Source organism: Saimiri boliviensis, chromosome 11 (genome assembly GCF_048565385.1).
Source record: "Saimiri boliviensis isolate mSaiBol1 chromosome 11, mSaiBol1.pri, whole genome shotgun sequence".
Classification (NCBI taxonomy): Eukaryota; Metazoa; Chordata; class Mammalia; order Primates; family Cebidae; genus Saimiri; species Saimiri boliviensis.
The window spans coordinates 75,378,629-75,401,977 of NC_133459.1; the positions used below are offsets into that span (position 1 = coordinate 75,378,629).

At 42.7% G+C, this 23,349-nt stretch overlaps 1 protein-coding gene across 2 annotated transcripts in view; it reads left to right on the forward strand.

The window, feature by feature from the left end:
• The window catches only part of AK5 (adenylate kinase 5), a 309,166-nt gene extending 286,253 nt beyond the window's left edge, over nucleotides 1–22,913 (forward strand). The window contains exon 14 of one of the 2 annotated variants that reach the window (XM_074381039.1): nucleotides 21,581–21,714. In XM_074381039.1, coding sequence (XP_074237140.1) covers nucleotides 21,581–21,649 — 69 coding nt within the window. In that variant the 3' untranslated portion in view covers nucleotides 21,650–21,714. Of the gene's footprint in view, nucleotides 1–21,580 lie in introns of both variants that reach the window. The other variant, XM_003921394.4, reaches the window with a different exon arrangement.
• The last annotated feature ends 436 nt before the right edge of the window (nucleotides 22,914–23,349 follow it).

Here is a 23,349-nt window from a genome sequence, read left to right on the forward strand (position 1 = left end):
AAAGTGCCAAGGAAAAGAGGGACGAGAGATGGGGATGGAGAGGCAAGCAAGGGCTAGATCAAGACACATCATACGTAGGAGCAAATAACTGCCCTGTGAGTGATGGGAACTACCGAAGGGGCAGGCGTAATCAGGATTTCGATCTAGAAAGCTCACTCCATCATCCCTATGGAAAATGGATGCAAGAAGGTAAGGCTAGGAGACCACTGAGAGGCTAGAATAGTATCCAGGAACAAATCCATGAAAGTGACGGAGTGGGCTTTTAAGCAGGAACAAAATCCTGAGTCTCAAATCAGAGAGTGGAGAGTGGGATCTCTCACTGTTGGCAAGATCAAAGACATCATCAATAGATAACAAACTTGTCTCTGAGGAAGCTACCTTACTGATTCCTCGGGGGAAACCATTGATAACAAATTCTTATCTTCTAACTCTGTGAATCATCCGCTTCCCAGATTCCTAAGAAACACTTGGTATAGAAGTCTGAAAGATACCTCTCCATTTAACTCAGGGTATCAAATATGTGGCATGAGAGCCATCATCCCCTACTTACGCATCCGTGGCAGCCATCGCTAATTTATCCCAGCACTGTTTCCTGCCGTACCCAGATGTGGCCTGAGAACACAGCGCTCCAGACAGCTACTGCCAATTAATAGGCCTTGATGTGCAACATGAGGCTTACTTTTTGTGCTTTATGTAACCTCTGGAGCCACATTTTAAAAATAAAGACTTCAGTCTTTAAAAGCAGGGCCAGGTGCAGTGGCTCATACCTGTTATCCCAATTCTTTGGGAGGCCAAGACAGGAGAATTACTTGAGTCCAAAAGTTTCAAGACCAGCCTAGACAACATTTCGAGACCCCATATCTCCAAAAACAGCAAAAATTAGCTGGATGTAGTGGTGCATGCCTGTGGCCTCAGTTACTTGGGAGGCTGAAATGGGAGGATTGCTTGAGCCTGGGAGGTCAAGCCTGCACTTTGCCATGATTGCACCTCTGCACTCCAGCCTGGGCAACAGAGCAAGACTGTCTCTCCAAAAAAAGACCCAAAAACATAAAACAGAAAGTACATTATGTAGGAGTAGCATCTCAAGAATTCGAGGTGCAAAGGTATTTACAAACTTAGATTGTCTAGTGATTTCCACCTTTTGAGCAGCCTGGAACATACACAGAAGTTATCCAGGTAAAAAGATATTTCTTCCATCTGGGCATGGTGGCTCACGCCTGTAATGCCAACACTTTGGGAGACCAAGGCAGGCTTATCATTTAAGGCTGGAGTTCAAGATTAGCCTGACCAATATGGTAAAACCTCATCTCTACTAAAAATACAAAAATTAGCCCGTGTGGTGGCACACACCTGCAATCCCAGCTACTCTGGAGGCTGAGGCAGGAGAATTGCTTGAATCCAGGAGGAGATTGCAGTGAGCCAAAATCATGCCACTGCACTCCAGCCTGGGTGACAGAGTTCGTTCCTGTGAGAGAGAGAGAGAGAGAAGAGGGAAGGAGGAAGGAAGGAGGGAAGGAAGGAAGGGTCTTCTACTTTTAAGATGTGTAAAGATGGGAACATTCCTAAGTAATTCAGGATTTAACCACTTTTAGAGTTGGAAAATCACTCTTAGCTTTCTATTGTATTATAACAACCTGAATTCCACAAATTCACAAATGATTGCACATGGGTACAGGGTTGAGTTCTCAGACAAATCTGATTTCTGGAATCTTCCTTAGAGCTTTCTAAGTTAATGGTGTCCAAAATACCAGATTGCAACACATTTAAAGATCTTCATTGGCTTTTATTCATGACTCTAGAATTGGGCAGACCTCAGGACCAGAAAATGTTTGAAGAATAAGCCACGTGGTCAAGCACTATTTATGTTTAGAAAACAGCAGTGAGGAACAGAGGTTAATTAGTTACAGCCTTACATGAATCAGCTGGCCACCTACCATTGACTTAAGCTCAGCTGCTGTAACTACCCAAACTCAGCCATCTGTTACGGTGTACACCCACGTTGTTTGTTTCATTTAGTATGGATGATTCCATGTTGGTTCAGTCTGTTGGGCCAGGAACAGAAGCCTAGTCCAAACCGATGGCCTCCTACAAATTTTATTTAATAGTGGAAAAGAGGTTTGCAGTCCCCTTTGGCTCGTTTCTTCAATTTCCCCTGCATTTTGGAGATGCTGGCAGCTGGGTCCATGGTGAGGTAACGTGATGATCCACTGCACAAATATGTCAAAGCTCTCCAGCCCGGACTGCAAAGCAGTGAGGGCGTCAGCCTTCAGGCTTCCCAGAGAGCCTCAGGGAGGCTGCTTGGTCCCACCGCCTCTGCCCGGGGCCACCCCTACCCACACAGCTGCAAAGATGAAGAGTCCCCGCTACACACCTAGCATAGAGACAGTGTGCTGGCCCAGGAAGCTGAGGTTTGTCTGCAGGTACCCTAAGCCAGAGGCAGGAGTGCAGGAGAAGCTGGGGTGGAGTCAGGGGATAGGATTGTTTGCTGCTGGAGTCTGAGAAAGCCTCTGGGCCGTTCTGTGGTCTGGTCTCTGGGTTTTTGCCCAGTCCTCTTGCATCAGCTTAATCTCCCTCGGTTTCTAAGTAACAGCTGGTGTCCTGCTCCTGTGACACCCTTTGGACTGTTTGCCCCTGCTCCCTGTTGTTTTACTGGACCCAAGACAAGAGCTGCTCACCCAGGAGGACCTCTGGGTCACTTAAGGAGCTTTCTTAAAACTAGGTGGGGCTGGTGAATGTACTTCAAGAAAGCAAGTGAGACGAATCAGCAGTTCCGTGAAATTTATTTAGGAATTAAAGCCACAGGGTGGGCCAACCCATGCAGCCCACAAATAGGCCACAAGCACCGCCCTCAGGCCTCTACCCAGCAATACTGATGCTGAACCCATCAACTGACGCCCCACCATCCTGCACCCCATGACAGTCAGCCCTTTTGGCCACCAGCTAGCTAAAGAAAATGTAGCAAAATATCAAAGGCAGTTTTTAAAGCAAAGCAAAATGTATCCAGCCACTCCCTTATTGTCTATGTCATCATAGTGCCATCCTTGTACAATAACGTTAGAACTTCTTTGCTCAGGGTCTCCCTGGCTCTCTTAGCTATGGACAGGCAGCTGGCGTCATGGGTTGGCAGGTCATGTTTGTTTGTTCTGTACTTTATTGAGTGCATATGGTATGTGTGGTTCAGTATACTCGGTGCTGGAAACACAGTCAACATGACAAAGTCCCTCACTGAAAAGAGAAAACCAGGCCAGGCACAGTGGCTCATACCTATAATCCCAGCCCTTTGGGAGGCCAAGGCAGGCGGATCACTTGAGGCCAAAAGTTTGAGACCAGCATGGCAACACATGGCAAAACCCCGTCTCTACTAACAATACAAAAATTAGCTGGACATGGTGGTGCACATCTGTCATACCAGCTACTGGGAAGGCTGAGGCAGGAGAATTACTTGAACCCAGGAGGCAAAGTTTGCAGTCATCCAAGATCACGCCACCACATTCCAGCCCGGGTGACAAAGCAAAAAAAAAAAAAAAAAAAAAAAAGGAAAACACTATACAAGAAAATAAAGCAACCACTAACAAGTTCTGTGGCTAAAACAAAACAGAATGCATTGTTGGGAGTGAGCATTGTGGGCAGGTGTTTGGAAAGCCTAGGGAGGTAGCATTTGAACTAGGACCTGACTGATATAAACATGGTTACCTGGGAGTCTTCCCTGTGAAGCAGATGAGAGACAAGGAATGCCCAGAGGGAAGGGCTGGTTGTGAGCTGAGAGAAGCCACAGAAATCTCTGTCTCAAGTGGCATAGGCGGAATTCTGTCAAATGATATTTAAAGCCTCTTTGTTTCCTAAGTATACAAGTAACAACTACATGTTTCAAAAAGAAACAAACTAGGCCGGGTGCGGTGGCTCAAACCTGTAATCCCAGCACTTTGGGAGGCTGAGGCGGGTGGATCACTAGGTCAAGAGATCAAGACCATCCTGGCATGGTGAAACCCCATCTCTACTAAAAATACAAAAAAAAATTAGCTGGGCCTGGTGGTGCGTGCCTGTAGTCCCAGCTACCTGGGAGGCTGAGGCAGGAGAATTGCTTGAACCCACGAGACGGAAGTTGCAGTGAGCCGAGATCGCGCCACTGCGCTCCAGCCTGGCACCTGGGGACAGAGCAAGATTCTGTCTCAAAAAAAAAAAAAGAAGAAGAAGAAAAGAAACAAGGTAGAACATTTAAGAATATAAATGTAAACGTAAAATTATTCAGAATTTTTCCACCCAAAGATAATCACCAATGAACATTATATTTCCTTACATTATGTTTTCTTCCATTTTTTACATATATTTTGTTCATGGCATAATTAGTCCAGAAACGCCCCAGGCCATAGATGAAGCGGGCCTGGTAACAGATGGTATCTGTCCCCGTGTTATTTGCTACTCTTAAATGATTAAAAAAAATAAGAGAGGCCAGGCACAGGGGCTCATACCTGTAATCCCAGCACTTTGGGAGGCTGAGGTGGGTCGATCACGAGGTCAGGAGTTCGAGATCAGCCTGGCCAACATGGTGAAACCCAGTCTCTACTAAAAATACAAAACTTAGCCAGACGTGGTGGCAGGCACCTGTAATCCCAGCTACTCTGGAGGTTGAGGCAGGAGAATTGCTTTGACCTGGGAGGCAGAGGTTGCAGTGAGCCGAGACCGTGCCATTGCACTCCAGCCTGGGTGACAGAGCAAAACTCCATCTCAAAAAATAATAATAATAAACATAAAAATGTATTTAAAAATTTTGAAAAGAGAGCCCAGTGACTCAGTAAACATGAGTTTTACAGATGCAGAAAATCAAGTTCCTTGGCAACTCTGCTTTTGTAGAGGAGGTAATAAGCTTTTTTCCTCAGCAATTCTGCTGCTGCAATGTCTCAACTTTTTTTTTTTTTTTTTTTTTTTTTTTTTTTTTTTTTGGAGACGGAGTTTCACTCTTGCTACCCAGGCTGGAGTGCAATGGCACGATCTCGACTCACCGCAACCTCTGCCTCCTGGGTTTAGGCGATTCTCCTGTCTCAGCCTCCTGAGTAGCTGGGATTATAGGCAAGTGCCACCATGCCCAGCTAATTTTTTGTATTTTTAGTAGAGATGGGGTTTCACCATGTTGACCAGGATGGTCTCGATCTCTTGACCTCGTGATCCACCCGCCTCGGCCTCCGTGCTGGGATTGCAGGCATGAGCCACCACTCCCGGCCGTCTCAACTTCTTAGTAGTTTAACCGTTTTCATTAGGTCCTGAAATGCAATGGTCCTCATTGTTCTGGTCACCATGCTATCAGGAGCAGCCCTATGAATTGAGGCATGAAGAGTGAGAAGTTTCTGCAGTGTCTGGCATTACTGAGGAAAGTGGAAGCAGAAGGTACCATAAGGTCACATTTTACCCTTTCATTGCAAAATCTACTGAGTAATTCACAACTGACTGTATTCCCGTTTGTAGTTTAACATAAGCAAAGGAAAACCCAGAATTACTTTTATACCTTGAATTCTCTGTACTAAATTCCTAATTTTGATTCTTCTTTCAGTTGGCTAAAGTAATCAACTAGTTTTTAGTTCAATTTCTCAGTGAATATCTGAGAATGTCATTATGGTGGCTTTACACACAAATGACCGTATGACTGGATATAATTTAAGTCATAATAATTATTTTTCTACTAGAAGTCAGTAAGCATTGCTCTGTCGGTTTTTCGTTTGCTTGTTTTAAGACAGGGTCTCTCTGTGTTGCACAGTCTGGTTTGCAGTGGTGCAATTACAGCTCACTGCAGCCTCGACTTCCCTGGGCCCAAGTCATCCTCCCACTTCAGACTCCCAAGTAGCTGGGACCACAGACATGAATCACTGGCAATAAGGAGCAGTCTAACTTTTCAGAATTCTTGTAACTGTTCTCATTTTGGGGGGTCTTCACGAGTATTTTAGTAGGAAGCTGGGAAGCTGTAGAGGGGATGCTTGCCAGATTCCATGCAAAGTAAGAGTAGGGATAATGTAGGGAATATTTCTGACCTTTGGTTAGTTGAATCTGCAGGTGTAGAACTTGTGGATACAGACAGTAGTATACATGTATGTGTGTAAGTAAGTGTACACACACACACAGAGTCATGCATCGCTTAACAGTGGGAATGCAATCTGAGAAATGCGTCGTTAGGGAATTTTGTCATTGTGCAAACATCATAGAGTGTATTCACAGAAACCTAGATAGTATAGCTTACTACACACTACAGCCTGTCACTGTACTGAATACTGTGGCAGTTATAACACAATGGTAACTATTTGTGTATCCAAACATATCTAAATATGGAAAAGATACAGTAAAAATACAGCATAAAATATTTCAATGGTAAACTTGCTGTATAGGGCAGTTACCATGAATAGTGCTTCCTGGACTGGAGGCTGCTCTGGGTGTCACTGAGTGAATGGGAAGGTCTAGGACAGGACTGCACAGTGTGTAGACTTTATAAACACTGTGCTTAGGCTAGGCTCAATTTATCAAATATTTTTCTTTCTTCAATCATAAATTAACTTTGGCTTACTATAACCTTTTTACTTCATAAGCGTTTAAAATCTTTTGACTTTTTGACTGTTACATAGAACTTAGCTTAAAACACAAACATACTGTATAGATGTACAAAATACTTTTTCTTTATATCCTTATCCTATAAGGTTTTTTTCTACTTTAAAAAATCTTTTTCTACTTTTTAAGCTTTTGTTCTTAAAAACAGAGATGCAGACACACGCATTAGCCTAGGCCTGCCTGCCCGGGTTAGAGTCACCACCTCACTGACTTCACCTCCACAGCTTGTCCCACTCGAGGGGCTTAAGGGGCAGTGACGTGCATGGAGCTATCATCTGCTTTGATAACAAGGCCTTTTTCTGGAGCACCCTGAAGGACCTGCCTGAGGCTGTTTGACAGCTCCTTTTTAATAAGTACAAAAAATGCACTCTGAAATAATAAATAAAAGTATAGTATAGGAAATACATAAACCAGCAACATAGTCGTTTATTGTCATTATCAAGCATTACGTACTTTACATAATTGTACGTGCTATACTTTTTTTTTTTTTTTTTTTTTGAGGCAGAGTCTCGCACTGTTGCCCAGACTGTAGTGCAGTGGCACCATCTCGGCTCACTGCAGTCTCCACCTGCTGGATCCAAGCAATTCTCCTGCCTCAGCCTCCTGAGTAGTTGGGACTACAGGCATGTGCTACCACTCCCAGATCATTTTTTTGTATTTTAGTAGAGACAGGGTTTCACCATGTTGGCCAGGATGGTCTCAATCTCCTGACCTCATGATCCGCCTGCCTCAGCCTCCCAAAGTACTGGGATTACAGACGTGAACCACTGCACCCGGCCACATGCCATACTTCTACAACACCAGCAGCACCACAGACATGAGTAATGCATTGCGCTATGACGTTATGACAGCTACCACATCACAAGGTGCTAGGAATTGTTCAGCTCCATTATAATCTTATGAGACTGCTGTTGTATAAGTAGTCTTGTCATTACCAGAACATGGTTATAGGTGCGTGACTATATATGCCCACAACACACACAACTATGCTCCTCACAACCTTGCTTCCCTCAAATAACCAATCTGAACTGCTTATTGTGTATCTTTCCGCCTCTCCTCCTCCCTTCCTCCCTTTCTTCCTCCTTCTCTTCTCTTTCTCTTTCTTTTCTTCTTTCCTCAGCCCCTCATTCTTTCTCTCTGAAATCAAACTGTTTGGATGCACGCACACAGCCATGGTGGGGTAGTGCTGATTTCATGAAAATACTGCCAACCTGTACACATTTCTGTGAAACATCTCCAGGTTAACACATATCACAAGACTGTTTTCTTTTTAATAGTTATATAATATGCCATGATATAGATATGCTATAGTTCATTCAACTAGGATGTTTCCAGTTTAGTTGTTTCTGTCTACTACTAACAACTATGCAGTGGAAAGATACGCTTAGATTTTTTTTCTAGTAGGAGAGACTGCTGGGCTATTTTAAGCAGAGGTTGATTTTTTTTTTTTTTAACCCATTCATTTCTACTTGCCTGTCTCTCCATGTTGCCCTGGGAAGGGTTCTTTGAAGTATAAAAATCCTTTGGAATTTCCCAGCTCCTTGATGCTCAGCCTTTTTTATCAGTGCCCCACCTCTGAGGTGTGTGATCAGTTTAAAGTTTGAAGCATTTAATCTGGACCTGCCTTGGCTGACAACTAGAAACCTAGGTTTAGATACAGCCATCCCTCCTGCTGGCGTGGTGAAGAGAAAGGTGTGCCTGAAGGAGAGAGTGACTTAGAGGAACCCTAAGGTTCTATCCTCTCACTTGATAAATGAAGCATAAATCTTCCATCTGGCTCTGAGAGACTGAAGAGGCTTTTTCTTCATGACTCTGCTTAAAATAGTCTTGGCTCCACCCCTTTCCTTCCTGATTGTCAGACCTTCACCAGATTCCCGTGAAAACCTTTTGATTCAGTGCAGTACTGTTTGAACCCCTGTTGTCCTGCTGAAATGAGTTGCGCTTGCTGCGTGCATGTCTCCTCCCTAAACAGCAAGCAGAAGAGAATTCCAGGCCTTTTGTTTGTTTGTTTTGTTTTTGTTTTTGAGACAGAGTTTCGCTCTTGTTACCCAGGCTGGAGTGCAATGGGGCGATCTCAGCTCACCGCAACCTCCGCCTCCTGGGTTCGGGCAATTCTCCTGCCTCAGCCTCCTGAGTAGCTGGGATTACAGGCACGCGCCACCATGCCCAGCTAATTTTTTGTATTTTTAGTAGAGACGGGGTTTCACCATGTTGACCAGGATGGTCTTGATCTCTTGACCTCGTGATCTACCCACCTCGGCCTCCCAAAGTGCTGGGATTCCAGGCGTGAGCCACCACGCCCGGCCCCCTCCAGGTCTTTTTTATTCATCCGTACACATCCGTCATTTCTTCCTCTGTGGTTGCTGTAATCACATAGCAGATTTTGCCTTTGCCCATCTTAGGGCACCCCCTTCACTGAGGTCCACTTTAACTTAGAACCCCTCCCGGAGTCACTGACATGAATTCTAACAACAAAGAATTGACGCTATTCTATGTAAGGTCTTTGACATGCTCAGCAGACATTTACTGGGCATCTCTAAGGTCCAAGGCATGCTACTTAATGCTGGGAATCCATAGGAAAAAGATATTTGCCTGTAATCTCAGCACTTTGGGAGGCTGGGGTGGGTGGATCCCTTGAGGTCAGGAGTTTAAGACCAGCCTGGCCAACATGGTGAAACTCTGTCTCTACTAAAAATACAAAAATTTGATGGTCATGGTGGTGTGTGTCTGTAATCCCAGCTACTCAGGAGGCTGAGGGATGAGAATTGCTTGAACCCATGAGGCGGAGGTAACAGTGAGCTGAAGTCCCATACTGCACTCCAGCTGGGTGACAGAATGAGACTTTGTCTCCAAACAAAACAAAAAAGACACATGAAACTGCACTCCAGCAAAGTGGTAGGTGCCATAATAGGATTTACAGAATGCTCCAGGTCTTTGGGAGCACAGAGCTCGGGCCTGGATAGGTAGATAAAGGCTTCAGAGAGAAGAGGACATTTGAGCTGGGTCCTGGAGGATGAAGAGAAACTCAGGCCAGATGGAGGAGAGGGAACAAAGCCACTGACACGTGAAAGAGCCAGGAATGCTGGCACCAGATGAAGTGCCACATAGATGAATTGAAGTCATGGCAGATGAGACTTAAAGAGCAAGATTGAAGCAAGCGGTGAAGGGCTTTGAATCCGTTCATTGATTCATTCATTCATTCCTCCTGCAGTCAGTAAATCTGCTAGATCGGCACTGTCAAAATATAATGTGAGCCACGTGTAAAATTTAAATTTTTCTAATAGTCACATAAACAAAGAAAAGTAAAAAGAAACAGGTGAAATTAATTTAACTATATATTTTATTTAACCTAATATATCCTAAGTGTCATTTCAACATGTAATCAATATAAAATTCTTTTTTTTTTTTTTTTTTTTTGAGGCAGAGTTTCACTCTGTCACCAGTCTGGAGTGCAGTGGCACGATCTCAGCTCACTACAACCTCTACCTCCTCGGTTCAAGCGATTTTCCTGCCTCAGCCTCCCAAGTAGCTGGGACTACAGGCACACACCACCACACCCAGCTAATACTCATATTTTTAGTGAGACAAGGTTTCATCATGTTGGCTAATATGGTCTTGATTTCTTGACATCGTGATCCGCCCACCTCAGCCTTCCAAAGTGCTGGGATTATAGGCATGAGCCACCATGCCCAGCCATAAAATTCTTAATGAAGTATTTTTACATTCTTTTTTTATAAACTATGTCTTCAAAAGCTGGTACTTTACCTCAAATTTAGCTGCTAAGTTTCCATCAAAGATATTGGAACTATATTTATATTTCATAAAATTTGCAGTTGAAAGGTAGATTTCACATACCCAGGTTGCTCCAGATATAATTTTTAATTTTCCAAAAAATTGGGTCAACTACCAGTTTAAAAGTTTAGATTAATTTTAATTAAACAGTATTAAAAATTCAGTTCCTTCCTTGTGCTAATCAGATTTCAAGTGCCCGGAAGCCACGTGTGGCTAGGGGCTATCATATTGCACAGTTCTACATGACCCAAGGGTACTTGGACTGAATACTGAAAGTACTCAGTTCTAGGAAGGAAGCACTGAGTAACTTTAACAGGAAAGTGAGCAGGTGTTTTAGAGGTCACTTTTAGAAAGGATAATTTTTTTTCATATCTGCTGGAAGATGTTACTCGCAACTTTGGACAGAACGGAGAGAAAGACAAAAGGAAAATAGTTACTTAAAACATTTAAGTGGACGAACTGCATGTGCTATGGGAAGTCCTATTTATAGAGAAGCCACTCATGTGCTGACTATAAATCATCCTTGTAGTTTTGCTGAAGTCTATCCTGAAATCTCTCTAAAGTCAATGTATTTATAGTCCTCCTCCTTTCTTTGGCCTTGATAATGAGCAGAACTATGTGGCCTGACTGGGTATGTGAACTGGATGACTCCCCATGAGCCGTCTTTTACATAACCCCAACTTTTGAAAAATGCATTTGCTGATTTTCCCCGGACCACGCCCAGGCTCTGCACGCTGAGGTCTGCCTTGCTGAGCCGCTGCTGTTCTCCTCTGGCAGTAAGGGATCCCTGTGGTGTGAGGCTGTGTCTTGTTTAACAGGGACAAGATTAGAAAAAGAAGGCCGGGCGCGGTGGCTCAAGCCTGTAATCCCAGCACTTTGGGAGGCCGAGGTGGGTGGATCACGAGGTCAAGAGATCGAGACCATCCTGGTCAACATGGTGAAACCCCGTCTCTACTAAAAATACAAAAAATTAGCTGGGCATGGTGGCGCGTGCCTGTAATCCCAGCTACTCAGGAGGCTGAGGCAGGAGAATTGCCTGAACCCAGGAGGCGGAGGTTGCGGTGAGCCGAGATCGCGCCATTGCACTCCAGCCTGGGTAACAAGAGCGAAACTCCGTCTCAAAAAAAAAAAAAAAAAAAAAACATTAGAAAAAGAAGGTGCTGGCACACAGACAGTGATCCTAAACCACTCTGTAACAGCTTGGCTTTGTCCCAGAGGCTCCACGGTGCCAATACGTAAAAAATAAAATGAGACTCAAGCCATGGTTTCAACCGTGTGGGAAAATTCAGGAAAAACACAACTAGACATAAGCAATGCTCGGATCAGCCAACCGTTTTTTGATTTACAGATCCATGGAAAGAGTAGACAAATGTGTAATTCCTTTCCTCATTTAGTAATATGTTCTGTTGACTGCTGGGTAGAAACATTATCACTGACTGCTCTGCTTTTCCTTCAAGACGTCAGATAAAACTCAAAAATTTACTATTTCCTATTCACTTGCTTTTAGCTTTTTTTTTTTTTTTTTTTTGAGACAGAGTTCCACTCTGTTGCTAAGCTCACTGCAACCTCCACCCCCGGGCTCAAGCAATTCTACTGCCTTGGCCTCCTGAGTAGCTGGAATTATAGGCATGCACCACCATACCCGGCTACTTTTTGTATTTTTAGTAGAGACAGGGTTTCACCGTGTTGGCCAGGCTGGTCTTGAACTCCTGACCTCAGCTGATCCCCCAACCTTGACCTCTCAAACTGCTGGGATTACAGGCATGAGCCATGGCACCTGGCCTGCTTTTAGCTTTTTAATAAAAGAGAATATTTTGCTATACTGGTCAGAATATCACTTACCGTGGGATTTTATATCTCATCTCAGACCAAAAATGGTAAATTCTTTTTTTATGCTTATTTCTTAAAATTTTTAACTTTTGTGGGTACATAGTAGGTATGTATATATTTATGGGGTAAATGACATACTTTGATACAGGCATGCAGTGTGTAGTGATCACATCAGGATGAATGGGGTATCTGTCACCTCAAGCATTTGTCCTTTTTTTAAATAGATAATTCAGTTATAGTCTTGTAGTTATTAAGTATACAGTAAGTTATTGTTGACTAGAGTCACCCTTTTGTGCTATCAAATACTAGACAGCATTCATTCTATCTACCTAAATGTTTGTATCCATTAGCCATCCCCACTTCCCCTTCTCCTTTCCCAGCCACTGGTAACTACCAATCTACTGTCTGTCTCCATGAGTTCAGTTGCTTTAATACTTAGCTCAGAAATAAGTGAGAACATTCAGAGTCTGTCTTTCTGCACCTGGCTTATTTCACTTAACATGACCTCCAGTTCCATACATGTTGCTGCAAATGACAGGATCTCATTCTTTCTCATAGCTGAATAGTACTCCATTGTGTATATGTACCACATCTTTTTTTTGAGACAGGATCTGACTCTATCACCTAAACTGGGGTACAGTTGTGTGATCAAAATCAGTGTAGCCTCAACTTTCTGGGCTCAAGTGATCCTCCCATCCTCCCACCTCAGGGTTTGTTTTTTGTTTTTTGTTTTTGTTTTTGTTTTTGTTTTGAGTTGGAGTTTTACTCTTGTTACCCAGACTGGAGTGCAATAGCACTATCTCAGCTCACTGCAACCTCCGCCTCCCGGGTTTAATCGATTCTCCTGTCTCAGCCTCCTGAGTAGCTGGGATTACAGGCATGTGCCACCATGCCCAGCTAATTTTTTGTATGTTTAGTAGAGATGAGGTTTCTCCATATTGATCTATTGATCAGGCTGATCTCAAACTCCTGAACTCAGATGATACGCCTGCCTCAGCCTCCCAAAGTGCTGGGATTACACGCGTGAGCCACCATGCCGGTTTTTTTTTGTTTGTTTGTTTGTTTGTTTTGTTTTTCAAGGAGCAGGGTCTTACCCTATTGCCCTGGCTGGAGTGAGTGCAATAGCTCCATCACAGCTCATTTTAGCCTCAAACTCCTGGCCTCAAGCCATCTTTCAGCTCAGCCTCTCCAGGAGCTAGGACTACAGGCATGTGCCTAGCTAATTTTTTTATTTTTGTAGAGACACTATTTCCCAGGCTGGTCTCGAGCTGCTGGGCTGAAGCAATCCTCCTACCTCAGCCTCCCATACTACGGAGAGCTGCTTACCAGCGTGAGCCACTCCATCTGGCTGGTAAATTTTTGAAGTCAGAAGCAAATCTACTTACCTAGTTTCTAACTAAATTAAATACATTAAGACCTCATACATTCTGACTTTGCTGACTCAGAATTGCAGATCTTTTGGAGAAAGTTCATGATGAAACTTACTTTTGAATATTCATGATAAAAGAGAGTTACTATAAAGTAATATTATAATCATTTATTATAGAGCAAACACACCCTATTTGGAAGGCATATTACTTTCAAGTCTGCACAATTACTGAGGAAGTCTCATTCATACAAAACAGTTGGTAAGCTGATTGTGCAGGACTCTTCTCTGTTTGCTAAGGACATTAAACACCAGTACCTTATAAGCTAACTGGCTTAAATTTGCTAAAACTCTTAAGCACCAAGAAAAGTTCCTGTAACTTTGAAAGCATTTAGTAATTGATTCTTTTCCATTTCCTTTGAGTTGCAGAAATATACAGAAAGATAAATACCACTTATTCTCTTCAAATACTCTCCACATGGGAATTAGATAAGCAAGGGTGATCTACTTTGAGACTTAATCAAGGTAACCTAATCTGTAGAACCAAAGGAGAAATGTGGAGAGTAGAGTAGACAAAAGGCTTTGTTCCCACCCAGTTCAACTGTGCAGATCACAAGGTCAGGAGTTCGAGACCAGCTTGGCCAACACGGTGAAACCCCATCTCTACTAAAAATACAAAAATTAGCTGGACATGCTGGCACATGCCTGTAATCCCAGCTACTCAGGAGGCTAAGGCAGGAGAATTCCTTGAACCTGTGAAGTGGAGGTTGCAGTGAACCGAGATCACACCATTGCACTCCAGCCTGGGCAACAAGAAAGAAACTCTTTCTCCAAAAAAAAAAAAAAAAAAAATGCACTTCAGGAATCCAGGCCTTTCCCACCAAACACAAACACAAACACACACACACACACACACACACACACACTTTCTATAAGAAAACAGAAACTGCCTCACTGCCTTTATTCTCAAAACTAGGCATCTTGGTCCTAAGGAGGATCCCAGATAATGTCACAGATTTTTCTACTTACCCAAGTAAAAGACTACTTTTCCCATCTAGAAAGCCTTATTATTTCATTTTGTCTTTAAACCTAGCCACATCTTTGGACTCCACAGGGGCAAGCACTACAGCACATGACTGACTGGGTGGCAGTGAACAGTTTTTTAAATGTCATTAATTAATAAGTCTCCATATTTAAGCCATAAAACAAAATGAGAAGGGAGGTTTGGGATGGAAAGAGGTGAGCAGTGGTCCATTGAGAGCTGTGGGACCCCGTCCGCAGCTCTCTCGAAAACATCAGCTCTGACCTGACTGACAGAAAATAACTAGCTCTGTCCTGGAGACGCTGCGTGCTGGAACCCTCTGCTGAAACCAAGTCGCCTGGTTTTCAGAAGGCAGAATCCCTCCCCTTCCATAAAGCCCAGACTGCAGAAAATGGGCACCGAGAGCATGCGCTTCCCTCACAACAGCTCATTTCTATGAGGAAAGGGAGAGCAAATGTGGGAATAGAGGATACATTCTTTTGTTTACCCTTTTTGTTCTTTGCCTTTCTTCCCAGACCCCGGCACGGGGATGCTATGCTGAGTAATGACCTCGTGCTTACGGAGCTTACTGTCTAGCTGGACATTGACAAAGATTCTCTGCTGACCAAACTTTAGTCAGACTCTTGAACCTTCTCCTAGGTCCATCTGTGCACTTCCTTGTAAAACCGAGTTTTAGCAAAGAACTCTGCTAAATCAGTGTAGCCAGATCCCTGCCCTCAGTTGGGGTCCTCACCCTCGAACATCCCCAGGTGCTGTCTGATGACGTTGGTCTGTCTTTAGCAATGGTCCTTTTAGGTCATTGTCTCCAGAATTTTCCTTACTCCTGATGTTATTACCTCTTAGTAATTTTCCATCCACTGACTCCCATCCTGCTCCTTGATTATAAATTCCAACTTGCCCACGTAGTATTCAGAGTTGAGTCTCATCCCTTCCCCCTACTGCAAAATACTGTTGCCGTAGTCCCAATACCTGTGGTAATAGTCCCCAGTAAAGTATCCCTTTCCATGCTTTACAGGAATCATTGAACATTTTTTAAACAATAGAAATATTTGGGTTAAGGCCGAGTTTTATCTGGACAAGTAGTGAAAATTTAACTATTGCAGTGATTTGCAGTGAGTAAATGTCCACTGTGATAGTAAGTGGGGAAGATAATATGGAAAGGGCCTTTAGTTCACGGTGATAGTAAGAGGGGAAGGTAATACAGAGGGAGCCTTGAGTTCACTGTGATAGTAAGAGGGGAAGGTAATACGGAAAGGGCCTTGAGTTCACTGTGATAGTAACACGCAGAAGGTAATAGAGTACATTTATAGGTTGTTTTAATGATCAAATGTGTTTTTATTCGAGTTTAACACTGGCATTATGTTCAATGACCAAGTTATGAATTATGAAAGTTGGAGGAAATAGAAATTAATAATGTGTTCTTGGCCAGGCAGAGTGACTCACAGTTACAATCTTAGTAGTTTGGGAGGCTGAGGTGGGAGGATGGCTTGAGGTCAGGAGTTCAAGCCGAGTCTCAGCAACATAGCAAGACCCCCATCTGTACAAAAACATACAAAAAATTAGCTGGGTGTGGTGGCAAACACCGTAGTGTCTGCTACTTGGGAGGCTGAGGCAGGAAGATTGCTTGAGCCCTGGAGTTCAAGGTCACAATGGGCTATGATCTCTCTACTGCACTCCAGCCTAGGTGAGAGAGTGAGACCTTACCTCTTAAATTTTTTAAAAAAAAAAAGTGTTTTTTTAAAAAAATTGTATATTAATAGCGTTAAAAGACACATGAGCATTAGAAACATAGGTATGGCTTTTTTGGAGATAGAAGATAAATTTAGAAAATCATATATAAAGTTGGGAATGTTAGGTAGTAGTGCTTGCAGAAGATGGATTGGAGAAGGGAAATCTTTCAGGGCCAAGGAGCAGAAATAGAACATGCTAAGTCAGTTCAATGCAAGGAATTGGTAGAATTCAGCAAGAGGCTGGAGAACAGATAAATAATGAGGAAGACTCTGCAAAATATCCACCGCTTTGTGAGGACAAGAAAGGGCCTAGAACACAGTTGGGATTTGTGCAGATGAAGCAGATGGCATAACCGAGGCTGAAGTCCCACGATATGTGTTCCTCAATTAGGTGGGGTATTGTAGTGAAAAAATTCACATGCATTTGAAGTAGAAGGTCACTCGGGGTCATTCCCTAGGCTAATCATCTTCCTCTTCTGGGGAAGATCTGGGGCTGATTTGGGGAAGTGTTTGTGCCAGAGTTGAAAAATTAGATCACTAGGGTGAAGAACTTACATCATGCACAAAAGGGTTGTATTTGAGTCTTTGTGCTCATGGAACTTCTTGGGGACCAGTGACATACCTGATGTATTTCCCACTGATACAGTCATGGACAGTGCAAATAATAAATCAAGACTTTGTGGATTTATACCTTCTTACCCATCCCTGATGCTGGGGAGGAAACCTGAGAAGGGGAGGGAATGTGTTAGCAACCGCTTCCTTTCCTCCCTCCTCCTGGGGTTTGATAAGGTGAGGTCAGGTGACTATAGAGCAGGGCTGTGGGCAGAAATAGATTTGCTGAAAAGAGATGAGGAAGGCAGACATCCCAAGGCATGTTTGGAACATTCAGGTTAAATGCAGCATAGCATTATTCAGCAATAAAAAGGAATGAAGCATTGATATCCACTACAACATCAATGAACCTTTAAACTATTATGCTAAGAAATCAGTCACAAAAGACCACATATTGTGTGATTCCACTGGTATAGAGTGTCCTGAATAGGCAAATCTATGGAGGCATCTCATTCCACCCTATTTTTCCGGCTTCCTCTTTTTCTCTGCCTGCCCCATCACCCCATGCAGCATTTGATCTGTCCTCAACACTCTCCCTGAAAAATCTAGGTGCTCTCAGATCTCTCCGCCTTTGCCACCTTTATTATCTTCCGGTACATATCTGTTCTTCTAGGCTCAGCTTAACTGGCAACACCAATCTAAACTGGGCAATCCTGACGTCTGCTGAGAGGAGCTCATCCCCATTATAAAGTGAACTCATTTGGAATAGCGTAGAGTATCCAGGCTGGGACCAGACCTGGAGGTTATCTAGTCCTAGTTCAGTCCCTTCATATGACAGAGGAGGAAACTGAGGCCCTGAGAGGATGAATGGCCTGACCAAGTCCTGAAGCACACTGAGGACAATCCCAGGTCCTCCTCATACAGGGCTCTTTGTCTGGCACTTCAACCTTTTTGCAGTTATTTTTGATGGAACAAATATTTATCAAATATTTTCTATGTACCCATGTTTTATTGTGTCAGCTCATTCCTTAAAAGCTCCTACATGGGCTGGGCACGGTGGCTCCCACCTGTAATCCCAGGACTTTGGGAGGCTGAGCCAGGTAGATCACTTGAGGCCAGGAGTTCAAGATCAGCCTGGCCAACATGGTGAAACCCCATCTCTACTAAAAAGACAAAATTGGCCAGGCGTGGCGGTGCACACCTATAATCACAGATACTCGGGAGGCTGAGGCAGGAGAATTGCTTGAACTCGGGAGGCAGAGGTTGCAGTGAGCCAAGGTTGCACCACTGCACTCCAGCCTAGGCAACAGAGCAAGACCCTGTTTTAAAAAACAAAACTAAACAAAAAAACACAATTCTTACATGGCTCCTCATTATTGTCATACAGGAGGGTACATAAGCCTCTTCACAGCCCAGCCTGTCCCTACGATTCCAGCTTCACTCCTTGCTTCTCCCCCCGTATCTGGCCATCCACCATTCTGAACTGGCCAGCATAGTGTAATGCAGTCAACATGTGCAAAGACTTCAGAGGCAAAGGCCTGACTGTGAACCAGGTCTCTCCACTTAGCCACATTCATCTTTCAGAGCCCCGGTTTCATCAGCTGTAAAACTGGGATAACAATACTTCTGAGATCGTTGATAGGATGACTTTGTTTATTTAAAAAGCTTCCTGCACCATTACTGGTAATGTTTATCATTTTAAATGAGGACAACTATTACTTTCCTCAGAAAGCTTCTCTGCCTTCCCAGCATTATGGAAGGTGCCCCTTTAGCTCCTGTGCTTACCTCCTAACAGTGTAAAATTCTGTTAAATGTTTGTCTCTACCGCTGAGCATAAGGTCTTAGAACACAGGACCATTGTTTCTTGTTCAGCTTGACAACTCCAAAACATTGATGATAACCAGGAAATGCTTGTTGGTTGAAAGGAAAAGGAGGAAGAAGGAAAGCAATAAGCAAGGTGCTGTGAGGGGCATGAACATGACAAAGGCAGAGCCCTGCCCTCCAGATGTCAGACCTCCAGCTGGACAGACAAACTGCAGATTGCTATATTTGATTCCTGTAAGGATAAAGTATGATATATTTATGACAGGGAAAAAGTACTTTAAAAAAAACTTATTTTTTCCTTATTGTGAGCTATATCATACCTACAGGAATGCATAAAAGTAGTATGTAGAGTTTGAGGAATAAAATTAACACTTTAAGCACCATGCTAGACGAGAAGTGAGAGAATTGCAGAAGCTCCACCCTCCCCCAGAAGTCTCCCCCGTCACAGCTTCTTTCCTCTCCCCAAGAAGTAACTACTGTCCTGGCTTTCGTGATAACCATTTCCTTGCTTCTCTTTATGATTTAATCATCTATGTATGAATCCCTATCCAATATAGCTTTGCTTTTGAACCTTTTATAATCTGAACCATCCTGTATTCATACTCTTGAGACTGGCCTCTGTCCCTCAAGTTTGTGAAATTGATCCATGTTGTTGAAGATATAGCTGTGGTTCTTTTCTTTTAATTACTATTCTATGACTATGTCACAATTTATCCATCTACTGCTAATGGACATACAGGATTTGTCCAGTTTGGGAATGACAAACAGTGCCTTTTTTTTTTTTTTTTTTGGACAAACAGTGCTTCTGTTAACATTGTTGTATTCATTTTCTCCAGTAGCTAAACATGCAGCATTCTTTTTGTTGATGTTGTTGAGAATTCGTTCTACCTCTGGAAGTAGTGAGATCCCTAGGGGTAGAAAAATTGAAACTAGTCTGCACAAAGATGATTTTAAAAAGACAAGAGTCTCAAAGTGTATTTGAAAGTTGTGTGTTTGAAAACTCTGTTTCTTAAAGTGTGCTCCACATAACAAAATCATGTGGAGAATTTGTTGAATATACAGATTACAGACCCAGCCCAAAACCACCAAGCAAGACCCTCCACAGATACAGCCTGGAAACTACGTTTTAGCAAGCTTACCACCCACCCCCACATGACTCATGTAGATCACTAGCCCTCCATCTTATTTTTATTATTATTCTTTTTTCATTTGTTAGCATTTAGTTAAACTCCCTCCATGTGGCTTCAAGCCACCAGGACACAGCCTCCCTACCTCTACCTTTTTTTTTTTTTTTTTTTTTTTCATTTGTTAGCATTTAGTTAAACTCCTTCCATGTGGCTTCAAGCCACCAGGACACAGCCTTAATCTTCTCCCAGCTCCCCTGCTGAAGAACTTGGCCTTCATGACAGCGGGCTACTTTGGGAGTTTCCCTTTCGCAGAATCTGCAGTAGCCCATAGCACTGCCTCAGTAATGGGAGCAGCTTCAGCTGTTTTTCTTTTTTTTTTTTTTTTGGGGGGGGGGCGGTCAACGTATGGTTACTCATGTCTCCTGACTGATCAAGGTCCACGATTTGTCAAGGTTGACAGTTGGGCAGAAGCTCTGGTTTCTCTTTAAGTGGTAATGCCTCATAACCAACTTTACCAAAGTAACCTGGGTGACACTTGTCGAAGCTTATGCATGCCATCAGCATTACCCTGGCCTCCAGGTGCTTCCCGTCCTTGGCCAGGCCTTTCCTTTCTGTAGATGTTGCGTGTGTGATGAAACAAATCTCAGTGGTCGGTGCAGTGTTACGAGAGGGAGGAGCAGTACTTCCATGCCCAGAAAAATCAGCTCCCCTTGATATGTCCTCCTTCTGCTGGTGTACCAACAGTCTCCAAGCGGACTCTGCCCTTAGCACACCTACACACTGTGGTCCTCGCCTTTTGCTTTCTTCTTCACACCTCTCCCCCTCATCCCTCAATCTCTACCCTATTCCCAAATGCTCCAGAATACTCAGAAGTCTCATTTTAAGTAACTCAAAGTCTTTCCATGACCCCTAGCAATGCTTTACTTAAACAGGAACTGTTTTATATAGACTATCCTTTTTAGAGTTTAGATTCACTGCAAAATTGAGCAAAGATTTCCCATATACTAGTCACACTTCTCTAAAATCTACTCTACCTACTCATTCCTCCCTGCCCGCTAATGCATCAACCACTGATCTTTGTAAAACTGTCTCCAGTTTTGACTTTTCTAGAACGTCATGTAATTTTAACCATACAGTATGTACCCTCTTCAGAGGAGCTTGTATCACTTAGTAATATGTATTTAGGTTTAGCACTGAATAATACTCGCCAGTCTGTCCGGATACGTCAGTTTATCCAACCATTAAAATACTGAAGAACATACTGGGTGCTTCCAAGTTTTGTCAATTATGCATGAAGTTGCTGTCAACAACTGTATGCAGGTTTTTGGGTAGATGTTCCGTTTTCAGCTCATTTGGGTAAACACCAAGAAGTCCAATAAAAAGTCTGGTAAGAGTATGTTTAGCTTAAGAAACTCCAGTGTCTTCTGAAGTGGGTGTACCATTTTGCGTTCCTACAAGCAATGAATGAGAGTCCCTATTGCTCCATGTCCTTGCCAGCATTCGGCCGTGTCGGTGCTTTGGATTTTGGCTATTCTAACAGATGTCTAGTGGTACTTGTTTTAATTGAGACACCTTGTTTTAAAACCACTACTCTTCACTTCTTGTTTTTTGGAGGTCTTGTGTTTTAAAATTTTGAGAGCAAATTATAAGCAATTGATCTTTCATTATTAAGCATGATTCTATTTACACATATTTCAGACTAACTCTCTTTTTTCCCTTTTAAATATAGGTAAATGCAGAGGGAACACCAGAGGATGTTTTTCTTCAACTCTGCGCAGCTATCGACTCTATTTTCTGAAGGCAAAAATGCACGTTTGTTAGAGTGGAAACAGATAAAAACATTAAAAAGTTCATTCCTTTCAATGTTTCAAGTTAAACCTTTTGTGTTCCCCCTCCAAATCCTGACAGCACTGTTTACTTCCCAGCTAGACCTGTGTGAGGTGTCTGGAAATCATGCATGGTATATTTGGGATTATCAATCTCTTCTCCATACTTCAGACAACTGTCTGTGCTCACAGCACGCACCCCTTGTATCATGCAGGCCGCACTCAGAGCTAGTCAGTATGTGAACAGTGGTGCCGTGCCAGTTGGTGTCCGTTGTGATCGCAGGCCTTTCTAGAGGCTGATCATCTGGTTCTCATTAAGCATCCCTCCTCACTCCCAGTCACACCTCCTCTCCCCAAGATTTATATACTGTTCCCCGATGAAGGCCCCTGGCACAGGGGATAGGCCTGGGCATTTTCTTTGGTGTCTGTTTCCTCAGTTCATCCACTAGTAGCTCAGAGCCATAAGGTAGGTTGATTACACAATCAATGCTTTGTACATGATATAGAGGCATCAAGCAAGTAAAATTTGATAGAAATTTTAAAATATGAAATTGCATAGTTTTTCCAAGACGGCAAAACCCAGGTTTGTCATCATCAATAACATTCTCTTATTATTTTTAAGAAAGTTGGAATACTGTCATTATGGCTAAGAGAACAAATCTGTTAAGTTGGGGAACCTAGTATCTTCTCTACATGGTGACGCATTTCAGCAATTATAAATTAATTATCAATGACCAAAAGAAATTTTAAGCATTAAGTGATTTGCTATTTCATTCACTGGACACATATCAAATTATAATTTTGATTTTAAATGGTCACCCATTTATTTGTGGCCAAGCAAGTAAGTAAAAAATACCATAACAAAACTGATGTGGGTGGGAGGGGTGTCAGTAAGTGGTGTGTTCAATGTTGTGTTTGTTTCATATGGGCCCTTTCCAGGAGCCTGCAAACTTTGTCATACCCATTTGCAAAACTGTGTTTCCTTGCATTACCAGTGAAGTCTGGGTCCTCTTTTGTGCTATATCAGTTGTCAAATCAGAGCTTCTTATATATTCTACTAGAATAACTGCATCTTCCACTCAGTCACTACAAAAAAATAATAGTTTCGGTTTGCATGATTTTTTTTTTCTTCAGTGGTTGTGTAGATAAGGATCCAATTCTGGGTAGAATTGTATTTTTTAAGTCATTTTTTCTTGAAATGGAAATGTACAAATAAAATAAATGAAGACAGGATAACTCTTTTTCTATTTATTTGTAACTTCACATCATTCTGGAAAGCATTTGAAGACTTATTCCAAACAGAATTAGAAGCAAACACAGAAATAGTCAAGATTTACGATATACTTATATGGTTTTAATTTTAGCTATAGATCAGTTCTGAGTTATTACAGAGAGAACTCAATGTATTCATGATACATGATAATTTTCATATTTCCTTTTTTCTCTAGCACTCATTCTGAAACAGAAATGTCAGTGTTTGCTAAAGAATTAAACTTCTTTGGTTACAATTACGCCTCTATTAACAAAAAGGGGCATGTTCCCACAACTCAAACAGTTGTCAAATACTCTATTACTACCCCAAGTTGTCACGCTCTCTGTCAGGGAGCACAAGTACTTGTGCAAACTAGAAAAAATAAAGGTTACACGACGAAAATCGTCAGTTGTGCCAGAA